General features: G+C 38.1%; 1 protein-coding gene across 2 annotated transcripts in view; it reads right to left on the reverse strand.

The window, feature by feature from the left end:
* LAMA4 (laminin subunit alpha 4) overlaps positions 1 to 13,400 on the reverse strand; it is a 104,632-nt gene that overhangs the window by 26,057 nt on the left and 65,175 nt on the right. For both annotated transcript variants that reach the window (XM_032215685.1, XM_032215687.1), the window contains 9 exons: positions 12,418 to 12,559; positions 10,245 to 10,341; positions 9,108 to 9,221; positions 7,705 to 7,887; positions 6,443 to 6,582; positions 5,223 to 5,396; positions 3,362 to 3,504; positions 1,838 to 2,000; positions 190 to 317 (listed from right to left, as the gene is read on the reverse strand). In XM_032215685.1, the coding sequence (XP_032071576.1) occupies positions 190 to 317; positions 1,838 to 2,000; positions 3,362 to 3,504; positions 5,223 to 5,396; positions 6,443 to 6,582; positions 7,705 to 7,887; positions 9,108 to 9,221; positions 10,245 to 10,341; positions 12,418 to 12,559 (1,284 nt within the window). The remainder of the gene's footprint in view (positions 1 to 189; positions 318 to 1,837; positions 2,001 to 3,361; positions 3,505 to 5,222; positions 5,397 to 6,442; positions 6,583 to 7,704; positions 7,888 to 9,107; positions 9,222 to 10,244; positions 10,342 to 12,417; positions 12,560 to 13,400) is intronic.

Below are 13,400 nucleotides of genomic sequence, written 5' to 3' on the forward strand. Positions count from 1 at the left end.
AGTGTCAGCATGATCTCCTGCTTCCAGATACTTTGGGGACTCCAAAAATCACAAAACTCTCTGGAGCTATCTGGCCACTTGGTAAGTCTTGTTTTTGGAAATGATTATATCCAAGGTAAAAGTACTTTTATTGACTGACTGAGGAATTGATTTGTTCAAGCTATCCAAGACAGACCAAGTTAATCTTACCTGATACAAGGTATTGATTTGGTAATGTTATAGATGTTTTTGAAATTATACAGACTAATAACATCATCATTCAGAGTAGCAAGCTCCAAGCAGCCAATGAAGCCCGGCAAGTCCAAGCTTGGAGGGAGCTTTAAAGAGAAAAAAACAGAATTCAGATCAATCTCATAAGCCTCAAAGGTTTATTCTTTAGTTTAGTGAGCAAAAGCATATTTTGCAACTTCTCCTTCTGCTTGTTGAATTACTTAAACTCAATCCATTTACATCTAGACTAAACTGATGAAGCCTATGGTTCTTGCTCTCAGTTACTGATCGTTTTCTCATTACTTGCAACACTGATTTAGTGCCCCCCCCACACTTACACACATTGTGTGTATGGGTGTGTGTGTAGGTCTGTGAGAGCATATATAACTATCACACACATATACATACATACATACATACATACCCACACCACACACACAAACATTTCTTTCTATCTCCCCCCTTCTCCCTCTTCCTTTCTCCCTCCCCACTTCTCTCATCTATTTATTTCATTTTTATCCCCCTTCTTACAGTCCCTGAGCATTTTGCAATACATCAAGATGAAGTTTTTCTTGTGGAATCCACTTGGCTGTTATCAACCTTGAACAATTACCTTACACTCGTTAATTGGAAAATTATTATTATTGTATTATAAATATTACATTTCCCCTTTCCTGAGTGTATTCAAAGCAGAATAAATGGGAGTTTCCTTGTTTTTATTTGTGACAAAATAGGATGCGATTGAAAGAGAAAGATTACCCCCTGTCATCCCATGAGGTCTATATTTGAGAGAGAAGTTGAACTTGGTCCAGGACCAAAATACTGCTCTGGCTCTGGCTCTGGCTTTAGTCTTGGGGATTACAGGTAGTCCTTGATTTGCGGTCATAGTTGGAACCAGAATTTCTGTTGCTAAACAAAATGGTTGGTAAGTCCAATTTTTGTGCCCAATTTTAACGTGAATCACTGCAGTCATGAAGCGAACCATGCAGTCATTAAGCAAACTCTGCTTCTCCCATTGTCTTTGCTTGTTGGAAGCTGGTTGGGAAGGTCACAAATGGCAATCACATGACACTGGGACATGGCAATTGTTGTAAACGGATGCTGTTTGCCATGCACCTGAATTTTGATTACATGACCATGAGATATTGCAATGGTTGTAAGTGTGAAGACCATTTGTAAGTCACTTCTTTCAGTGTTTTGGTAATTTCAAATGGTCACTAAAACTATGATTATAGGTTTGTAGTAGGCCATTTGCACAGAGCTGAATTAAACAAATCTGGATACTTGCTTTTCCCTCTTCCTTTCAGAATATGCTGTTATCATCAGCAACAGAAGATCGTGTCCAGATTGTTAGCATATGGCATTGGATGCAACACGACTGTAATCTAGTTTGCACATTTCTTTATCTCAGTTAAAAACACAGGAACAGGTTACATGAACTGAAATCAATTCTAAACTGTCTGTCATGTTATCCATTAGGAAATGTTAGGATGAAATAATTGTTTTTTTTAAAGCTGCCTCATTTTTTTTTGCAAGAGGCTTCACAATAAAGGTGTCATCTTTAATTCAATCTTGAAAAAGACTGAGCATTCGCAGAGACAATGCACAGAACCATTATTGCTCTTACCTTAAAACCTGGAGGCACACTTCCCACATAGAAAACAGTATTTTCAGCATCCAGATCCAATAAAGAAGCATCACCCGGAGCCTCTCCTTTATTGATAAACTTTTCCTCAGCCGTGCTGGTAAGGCTGGGGATTGTCAAAAACACTTTGCCATGCTTGCCAATCCTATTGAAGAAAAGTGAAAAATGGAACTCCTGCAATTGCTTGATTGAATGGTTAACAATTTCTGCATCAGGAGCTAATCAACATTTTCATTTAACGACACCAATAATCCCTTGCGTAGTGGAGTCTGGGCAACTGAATGGAGTTAGCAGAGTGTTTACTGGCTGGATCCCCTTCCTGACACCAATGCAAAGAATCGTTCAGCAGATATATTCTCATTGTGTTGAGAGAGAGAAATATTTGCCTCTACTTAGGATCCAACTCACAGCCTCCTGATTGTGAGGCGAAAGCTCCTCCTCTAGGCCACTGCACCACTCCTTTCAAGAGAGAGTAAGGGAGCAAGGGAGAATGATTTATTTTCCATCAAACTTTGCTTAACATTATTAGTATTCTCATTGATGAACTCTATGATTTTGATCGATCAAATCTCAAGATTATTTGGGATACAGGTTGAAATACTCCAAAGGAGAATAATGGAAGAATGCTTCCGTTGCTGATTTTATTTATCTATAATGGATTGGAATAACCTTCCTTTTAGAACTTTTTAGCATATATAGTGATCATTTAAAAAAAAAAAGGTAGATGTTGTGGCCCAGCAGGAGCTGTTGGAGCTGCCAATGGACTCCGATAGTGAGGAACCCTATGAGTCTGCTATGGAAGATGTGGAGGACCAGACTCAGAGCAGGGACCAGAGAGGCTAGTTGGCAACCAGGAGGTGCCTGAGGCTTGGAGCAGTGGGGAAGATCAAAGGGAGTTTGTCCCTGACGCCAGGCAACGAAGGGCAGAGAAACGGAGGCAGCAGTTACGGAGACAGACTCATAGGAGATAATCAAGCCCAGGTGGTTGTGGTTTGGCTCCTCCCAAGAGAGCATATAAGAAGAGACTTTGGGAGGAGTCCTTTTGCAGGACACAACCGTTCGTAGTAATCTGGAGAACTCCTTGTCTGGTCTGCCTTGTGTCTCCGTGTCTGTTGGAGTCTGGTTGCTGCCAACGTCTTGCCAGTGAGTCGTGTCTGGGCTTTCAGCCAACAGGATTATAATTGCTGTGAATAAAGAGTGGCAAACAGCTAAGCCTGTGTCTGCGTTCATTACCGGACGGAGGGGGCCCAGAACAGGTAGGGTTTTTAAAGAAAAATATTCTTTTCCTTTCCTTTTGTTTAGGCAATCAACAGGGATAATTAAGTAGCAGTGATAATTCAGCAGTGAATACTAATTACAATAAGTAGGGAGACGTATTTTGCCAGGCTGTTAATAAGTACAATTAACACTATTAACAGTCTCCCCAAGCGTCTACATTGTCCTGAGTTTTTCTAACCCAATCATATAAGGAATACATAATAAAAGCAGCAGATGTAATCATATTACCTCTCTATTTTAACCAGATTGAAATGTGCAGGCCAAGAGCTGATTGGCTTGGAATCTAAAGGTATATTCACATCACCAGCACCCAAATTATAAACATAGACCAGGTTTCCATTCTTAATTGCAAGACCCACATAATTTTTTATCTAGAGAAAAAAAAAGAAGAAAACATGCTTGTGAAGGTTTCAGGAGAAATAAACAACAAACTAGCTTAGCATAGTTCTGCCTCACATTGGAAAACTTAAGAGAATGCAAGGTCATCCTGGTTTATAGATTTGTAATGTTTCTGAGAAATGGTTAACACAGCACCTTGAAAAATATGATCTAGTGAAGAGAAAGGAAAGCTAAACTCAGAAAAGCCTCGACAAAAATATATTGGTCTAATCATGTTACATATCTCGGTGTTAGAGAATGGCACTTATTTTTTCGTTTGGGGTAAAGGGCAAAAAGGGATAAAACGAGCAGGAAAGGGATAAAAAGACGAATCTAAGACTTTTCCCTATGAATTTTTGGAAAATATGCCCTTTCTTTTACTTCTAAGCTATATTAAATACTACATTAGGGTTTCTACTACCATTTTCATACATTTCCAAGAGTTGTTATTAAAGGGAACCTGAGAAGTTAACATAAATAATATTCTGGAGCTCATGTGATTCTAAGGCTTCAAAGTGAAGTCCTTGTTGCTCTTTGAGCTTGGCTATTTTATGCAGACATTTCATTAGATAGCATCTTCACTGCTAGAAAGAGTGAGGCTTGATCTCTCATTAGAGCTTGGCCTGTTAGTCTTGGTGACGGTATGAGTTTTTCCTTCATAGTTCCTTGATTAGGCTGTTGATCACCATTTTATTTTTTTTAATCTGAATTGGTAGTTCTTTGATTAAGTTATTAAGTTGAAGTCCACAAGTTTTAAAGTTGTCAAGCTCGAAGACCTCTGCTCCATGCACTTGGGGATCCCCAAATGGTGAGGATTTCTTTCTTTCTCCCTTGAAGCCCCCCCCTCCAGCCCGTTTTTGCTCCCAGGGGGATGCAGGGAGGCTTGATAGGTACCCCCATGCCCTATTTTGGGCCTAGCAGGCCTCCCTGAAGCCCCCTGGGAACCAAAATGGACACGGCGGGATCCTGGAAGGAGCGGGGGAAGGTAAAGTTGCGAGCCCAGTGGGGATGGTGGGGGAGAGGCACAGCAAACTCAGGGGAGGGGGGTAGTGAGACTTACCTGTAGGCAAGAGGAGGCAGCTCAGTTGGGGTGCAGGGCAGGCACCACGTGGCAGCTTAGGCAGGGTTAGGAAGGTGAGGAGTGACTGGGTGGGTAGGTGGGTGGGGCGAGTGCCCAGGGAACCGGTTTGGGGGCGTGACAGGCCCAGGTTCCAGTGACCCAGGCCATCAAATTACTATCTATTTGGCTGAACCGATCTCAACTGGTAGGAACCCACCTCTGGTTCATTGCATTTTGTTAAAAATTCAAGGGTTGGCTTATCCATGAACTGACTTAGCAATAGCAATAGCACTTAGACTTTTATAATGCTTCACAGTGCTTTTTCAACCTTCTCTTAGTGGTTTGCAGAGTCAGGATATTGCCCCCAACAATCTGGATCCTCATTTTACCCACCTTGGAAGGATGGAAGGCTATCTACATGAATGTTTGGCAAGACTGAGGGAAGTAGAAGAAGTAGATGAAAACAGATAAGGTTGATGGACAGGATTAAAAAGCCAGAGATTATTATTGGAAACAGGCTGGTGGACATTTTTCAGTAAAATTCTGAGGGATGGATCTGACTCACTGTCACCTTTTTTAAATTTTGATGAAAAAAACAACAACCCAGTGAAATATATGTGAAATCACTATACATTTAGCAGGTGAACATACATTTTTGTTTCCTAAATACAAAACGAACTGATCTTGAGGCTTTTTTCTTTGTGGATTTTCCTTAGAAAACTTCATGTACAAACTTAAAGATGTGAAAGCCTTTAAGTCATCTACATTCACTTGAGGATTGACTTCAACTGCTGAGCGACCTTCAAATGTCATTGACACTTGAACCTGTAAGTTGAAATATGCAAGTGAAAGATTAGACATATCTTGGAAGACTCCCTTTGGGAAGAAATGAGAAACTACAATACATTTATTTCAATGCACTATTTAATTGGCAGAATGCTAACATTATTTATAAAGATTAATAAACTATGGGTTGTGTTAAAATATAACATACAATCAATGTGTTAGATTCAAAATTGCCCAGAACAGTATTCTATAGATACATTTGCCCTGTGGATAAACTAGGACCTTGTTTTGTATACATATCGAGAACTCAGATTCATTAGTGAAAAATGGTAATGAAAGAGGTCATTTTCATAAATAAAATACTCATTTATTTACTGGTATTTATATTTATAGCAAGCAAAATCCATTTGTGATTCTCTGGAACCTCATATAGGATATTTATATCCTTATATCAACAAATAAATAAGTACTAGAGTAAACTACTTTGATAATTTTCCATGTGCAGATTTAAAATGATTATTTTTAAAAGAACCCCATCAAATATGAAAGCTTGATTTGTACGCTATTTGTGTTGAACTTCAGGCCTTCTATAACAGTAGTATGTCAGCCATTCTGCCACTTAGACTAGAATAGTAACTTCATAGTTAACCTTTGGTTAATGCCCATTGGCAATAAATGATTCAACATCAAAGCTGAAACTAAAAGAGATTCAGGGAAAGCATTAGGCTCCTTGCTATAAGTACTGTATCAAAGTCTCTGACTCAGTTTTCAGAAGGGCCATACTGCAATACATCTCTCTCTAGGAATTCTAGCTATGTTGGAAAAGTCTCTGTGGAAACTCAAGGGCTTCGTGTGACTATACATGGTTCTATAACAGCAGCTTTACTAACTAAGGTGATCAACTTCACAACCTGCACATCTCAAGGTTTAAATCCTACATTTCTTTCTCTCTCCCTTCTCATGTAATTGATTGCTTGCAGCCCATTTCTCTCCTGGCCTGCTAATGAAACTTGTACTTTATTTTCAAGCTCCTTGTTTCTACTCTTGTTGGCCCCAACTCCCAATTTCTTTTGCAGCATCTTTACCTTGTTAGCCACACTCCTGGTCTGTGCAATGAGTTCTCGGACCCTCTGGATGCTGGCTGACACATTGTTTGCTGCCCTTTTCTCTTCTACTATGCGCAGCTTATCTAGAAGCTGTGGGACAAGTTCTGTGAGACTCCTCACTGTTGTTCAAAACAAAACAAGACAACTGCTTGGTTTCCGTATCACAGGCAAAGAGATTATGATGATTAATAACAATGGCACAGTGGCTAATTAGCAAATAACACATAGAAGCCAAAGGCTTGCATCCAAGAAGATCAGTGTGGACCAATTTCTTTATCTTTTACGATAGTGCGTTTTTAGAAAGAGATGAGAGTGTATTGTTTAACTAAATTGGGGATAGAGCATGGAAGCTTTGTTTTCAGACATCTTGCAATTCTAGCCTATTAAATGTTGTTTGCTTTAAGAACATGAAATAGCTCTTGATTTCCCTGGAAGTTAGCCAACCATGCAGAGCCCACCCACTGGGTTGTTTAAGGGATCATACACACAAATTCCTCAGCACTGGAGGAATCTGCTGGCACAGATACATACATATATTTTTGTCCACTTTCTGTACAGTCTTACTAAAGTAACTATTTTAACCACAACCCATGGTATATCTTAGAAATCCAGTTGAAATGTTATCACTTTCCCCACTATAATTGAGTGTGTCCAGAACAATTTCCAATGTTAGTTACTTGTGAAATAGCTTAATTAACCTCAGTCAATGTTTTATTAAACACCATCTCTTTTTTAAAATGTAAAATTCAAAGCAGTTAAGGGAATCTCAGTTTGATCAAGTGTTAAAACAATAACTACTTTTATAAAAGTCTATGCTCTTTTGTTGTAAGTACATTTTCCTGTTTCCTGTTATAATTACAGTATATAGTTGAGCAGTAAGGCACATGGTGACTGTACTCTTTGTTTGCTCTGTGGTACTTTATACAAAACAGAATTTCTAACAATAAGGATTGGGACCCTATAACTCAGAGGCTGAATGTGATCTGCCAAGGCAGAACATCCATATTGTGCCGTCTTGAGCAAAACCAACCACAGTCCCTGACCAATAATTGCTGATGAATTGGGAGAATAGTTTGACATAAGATCTATGTTTGCCCTAACTACATTACCCTGTTCCTCTCTTTCGTTGACAACCACTCTTGCAATTCAATTTTACACAATCCAAAATCAGTATCCTTGAAACAGAAAGCAGAAGCTGTAGATTTCAAGGAAAATGTCAATTACATATCCTTTCACATTACCTGTATCCCTAGTTGTGACTGTGGCACGTTCATAAGCTGCTCTTTCAGGTTTAAAGTTGCGCAGATCTTTTGACCATTTTGTCACATTCTCAGCCATTGGATCTGTGGTGGTGGTTATGATTGCAGCTGTTTCTTTAGCTTGAGTAGCAATAGCTTGCAATTGCTCAAACTGCTTCGTGTGATCTGTAAACATAAAGTTCTGTGATGAGGAAATAATGATCATGTCTTTTTTTTTTATATAAAACCATGTAACTTCCTTTCATTAGTGCTCTTCCTCAAATAAACACAGATTTGTAATCTAAATATATAAATAATTTATTTAGAATGAATTGTGGGAAATTGATTTACCATAGTATAGATTTTTGGAAGAACTGTGTCACTGGGTGCATATAGCAGGCACAAGTGATGGTAAATCTATTTATTGTATTCTTTGATAGAACTCTTTCAATTAGTTCTTTAAACGTAATAAGTAGCCATTAATCTTAGGTGGGTACTTTAGTAGTAAATAGCAAGAACATTCTAGATGAGTGGTGTCAAACTGGCGGCCCATGGGGTGGATGCGTGACACACGGGCCACACTCACCCCAGCTCCTTGAAGGAAAAAAATGTCACAAAATGTCATGTGACAGCAATGTGATGCCGCAAGTTTGACATCCGTGTTCGAGATGGATATACAGTATATATTAGGGTGGTATGCTCTTCAAACTGGCTGGAAACTTCTCCTGTGACATAGATGCCTTGGAAGCAATAGCCCATGTTTGTATTATCTTGTCAGTTCTACAGGGTCATTTGCCTAGTTGATTATTCTTTTTGTCTAAATTTCTTGGGCACTGATAATTTTTATTTGCATTATTTGTTAGACAGGATAAATGTATCTCTCCAAAGTTAGCAAAATTCTGCTATATTCTGTAAAGCTTTGCTGACAAATGGTTACCAACTGTCATTCATGTTAGGGGTCAACTTTGCTTTACTGAATGTATTTTTATTTGTCAATGACTGAAATAAAGTTTCTGTCTGTGTGATTACCCATGTTTTTTTTTCTGGTTTACACATCAACCTGAAAAAAATGACATCACTAATCTAAGGAATCAATTAATTATAGCTGATGTGATTTTTAAAACAACAATGGCTTTTCTTTTCAGGCTTCTGTGGAAAGATGAAATACATTGAGCTGCTTTAATGAATAATAGAGAGGTGCTATTCTCACACACCTGTGAAATCTGAGGGACTTTTTCACATCACCTTCAAAGCAGAACCAAATAGTCAATTCAACTGCTGATGAGTATTAGCCAGGTAAGATTTGATTTACTTTCTACCTCAACATTACTTAAGAAGATCCTTGTAAAGATTTATCCTTTAATCAGAATCATTTGATTACAATTTTGTACAGTTTATTTCCTGACCTTGCTCTGATGTGTGCATTTTTTTGAGGACTTTCATGAAACGGCCTTTAACATCATTCTTCTTGTCAAGTGTTTCATTAATCTCTCTGCCTGTTTCTTCAACATTAAAAACATCTGCAAAGTAGAAGAAACAAAATATCAAAAAGCTTTTGGCAATGAGTGGCAAAGGCATTTATCTAATTATAATAATAATGCATCAGAAAGACATCACTCTAAGGGATTCTTATCACCATATAATAACATTGGGACTTATTTGATGGTCTATACCAGGGATCAGCAAACTGTGGCTCTGGAGCCACATGTGGCTCTTTCCTCCCTCTGCTGCGGCTCCATTGCCAGTTGGTGCCACAATTTTGAGAGGAGCTTCTTGGGGGGGGGGGGGGGAGAAGCACAGTGCTCCAGGAGAAGATTCTATGGCAAGGAGTGGATTTTCTAGTTTTCTCTACAATTGATAGGGCTTTCAGTTATGACAAGTAGAGGAAAAAGTATGCTGTGCTAAGAGGAGACTCTATGGTAGGGGAACAGAACTTCCGGTCAGCTCCAGAATTGAACAGAGGGCTTCTTGTTAAGACCTTTGTGGCTCCCGGTGTTTTCTTTTCTGTGGAAAATGGGTCCAAATGGCTCTTTGAGTGTTTAAGTTTGTTGACCCCCGGTCTATACTAAGTTCTAGATAATACAATTTTTTCCAGTGACCAAGTCTTGGCTCTTCATTAAACAATCTAAAATGTTTTTCAAAATTTTGTTTTAAAAAAGAAAGTATAGTTTGCATGCTTTTAAAGTAAACATCAGAAATGTGAAAGCATTGGATTGGGCTTCCAACAATCCTCATTATTTTCTACTGCTGCAAAAGTACTATAAACATACTGTACATCTTTCATCTGGCCCGATCGTAGTCTATATTTCTTAGTGTTATTTATACAGAATAAAAAAGATGTAACTTGGATAAAGTAATGTATTTTTATTAGAACAGACTTTATTGGGCTTCAAATATTCAAGATTTTAAATTGCAGAACCCACTGTAGAGGGATCATGATTAAATTGCTTATGTCAACATTTTTCTTCTGTGGGATGCTCTCTATTACAAAGCTTTTCTAGTGTAAGAGAGACATATGAATCTAGAGAAAGGATTATATTTACTAGCATTGGCATTTCCTTGCTGTTTTCTGGCTTCACCAAGAAGCATTGTGCTTTTGTCTTTGTGGTAAGTTATCTGAGTATCAATTCCAACAGCAGCCTATAATTTTATGAGGGGGGGGGAGGAAAAGATGGAGAGAGGGAGGGAGGGTGGGAGAGAGAGAGAGAGTCAACATTAGACATCATGAATATAAACATTTGGAGTTTCCAGATGAGGCTACTATTATATAATAAACCTGTCCCAGTCATAGAAGTTATGAGGAATTCAGATAAAGGCTTTCATTTATAATCCTCTGTTGTTCTATTTGCTTCTTCTACTTTTATCTCATCCATAAATAATCTTATGAGAAAAAGCGGGAGCAGCTGCATGATGTCTTTTGATTGGTAGTATTAAAAGATATCGGTCTGGAAGCACAATTAGTTGCATCTTGTATTTATGAGGCAATCACTTTCTTCCAGTGGATTGGATGAAACATACTGCTTGAGCGTTTGTAATGGATTTCATATTGACATTAAGGAAAGGGCCGATGAATTTTGCTCACAACATCACAATGTTGGATTTGCCTTTCCTTAAATAGAAAATGCATTCTGTTTGAAGAGTCAAAATACAGTAGTATTTCACTAGATTACTACTTTATTCTGCAGTCCTGAGTGTTTCCTTCCATTCTATTGTAAAAGGTAATTTAATCCTCCAAATTTTGTCCTTGAGGAGAAAGGAGGCAGCAGAAATAAAATTGGTAACACTTAGTTACAAATGCATCTCTATTCTAGCAAAAAGAGCTTTGACCAGATTTCTATTCATGAAAGATCTGGCTCTAACTCAAAACAATTACTAATCTATGCAGCAATTATGCAATGTTTGAAGAGTTTAGAAACTGACATAAAACAATGTTTTATGAATGTTTTTACTGTATACAGGGTACATGATCTTTGACTGGCTTATTAAAACATTTATATAGCTGCGAATCTTGTACCAAACTCTGGAAGACTCACAATCTATTAATGATAATTGCTCCTTGGAGGAATTGTATTTGTTGTTGGGCCTCATGAAGGATTGCATTGCTTCAACATAGCAAAGAAGCTTGCAGATAATAACAGAATAACAGAATTGGAAGAAACCTTGGTTTTATAGTCCAACCCACAGGCAGGAAACACTAAACTATTTTAGACAAATGGTTGCCCAATCTCTTCTTAAAAACTTCCAGTGTTGGAGCATTCATTCTGGAGGCAAGTTGTCCCACTGATTAATTGTTCTGTCAGAAAATTTCTCCTTAGTTTTAGGTTGTTTCTCTCCTTGATTAGTTTTCATCCATTGCTTTTTGTCCTGCCTTCAGGTGCCTTGGTGAATAGTTTGACTCCTTCTTTGTGGCAACCCCTGAGATATTGGACTATTGCTATCATGTCACACCTAATCCTTCTTTTCATTAAACTAGACATACCCAGTTCCTGCAACCATTATTCATATGTTTTAGTCTCCAGTCCCCTAATCATCTTTATTGCTCTTCTCTGCACTCTTTTTAGAGTCTAGATTATTTTTACATCATTACGACCAAAACTGGATATAGTATTCCAAGTGTGGACTCATCATTAGAAAATGGTATTAACATGTCACATGATCTTGATTCTATTCCTCTGTTAATGCAGCCTAGAACTGTGTTGGCATTTTTGGCATCTGCAGCACACTGCTGGCTCATATTTAAGTGATTGTCTTCTAGGATTCCTAGATCCCTCTCAGAATTACTACTATTAAGCCAAGTACCACCTATACTATATTGGTGCATTTGGTTTTTCTTGCCTAAATGTAGAACCATACTTTTCCCCCCATTGCATTTCATTTTGTTAGATAGCATCCAATGTTCAAGTCTGTCAAGATCCTTCTGTATCTTAAGCTTATCTTATTGTTGTTGGCTATTCCTGCCAGCCTGATGTTGTCTGCAAATTTGATGAGTTCCCCATCTATCCTACACATTTATCCTCCTTGCCCCCATCTGTGTAGCATTGTGCTTGTACAGAGTCAAGAGGGGCTTGAACTTCAATCCCCCCAATTCCTACAAATTTCTATCCTTGAAGATGAGATTGTAATGGCATAACTGCAAATAGGTGTGGGGATTTTCATAGGATACAGATTTTACTTGATCTCAAGGGCACAGTCCAGATACCTAATACTATTACTTACATCACTGACTCGTTCTGTAGTATTTAATGCCAAGACAGACATTTGATTGGCTTCATTAATATAATTAATTATATTTTCATGTACATTGGAAGCATTTAGTGCTTTCTGTACTAATCCATTTGTGTCAATACCATGAAAAGTCCTGTAACAGAGAAAAGAGAGGGTGAAGGGGAGGATATAAAATGCATCATGTACTGTTCAAGTTCACTATATATTTGCTAGTACTATTGTTATCCTTATTATACCACTGTGATGCTCATCTATTTTTATTTTATTTATTTAGTTTGTCAGACATGTATGAGATAACAGGTGTAAGTATAAACACACATGAAATGGGGACAAGTGAATGGGGACAGTAGGACAGAGACGATAGGCACCAGCTAAACATGGTTGGGCCTGATTACTGTAATGCTTGAATGGAAGACCATCAGCAATGGAGAAGCCTGGAAGAACCATTTCCATGTCATGTCCCTCTCCCCAAAATCAGCAGGAGTTAAACTTGACTTGAAGACAACCTTACAGTAGCTGTATTTATCAATATATAATTTTTCTCTATGTCCAACTCTTCCCTCACTGGCATGATCCATCATGACATGCAAGAAGATATTCAGATCTTCTTCAGGGTAGTTCATCAGTCAATCAGCATCCCCACTCAACTATTCTGCAGTAAAGGAGCTCAACACTATGTAACCACAATTTAAATTTAGTCCATATTGGGAACTGGTATGATATAATGCTGAAAAACGTAAATTGTGTGAGAAGGAAAGCTTTGTTTAGGTTTCAGTTTAGTCTTTAATTTGTTTCTGTAGGTAGTCTTGAGAAACATAATCATTCAGTGACACACCAACTGTGTTACAGGAATAATAAAATACTTTACATGTTTTCCTAAAGAACCATAACAGGGACAACATAGCATTTATAGGCTAATGTTAAATGCTGTTGATATGACATTTGTTTCATAATTCTCATATCCTTTAATAATG

Source organism: Thamnophis elegans, chromosome 4 (genome assembly GCF_009769535.1).
Source record: "Thamnophis elegans isolate rThaEle1 chromosome 4, rThaEle1.pri, whole genome shotgun sequence".
Classification (NCBI taxonomy): domain Eukaryota; kingdom Metazoa; phylum Chordata; class Lepidosauria; order Squamata; family Colubridae; genus Thamnophis; species Thamnophis elegans.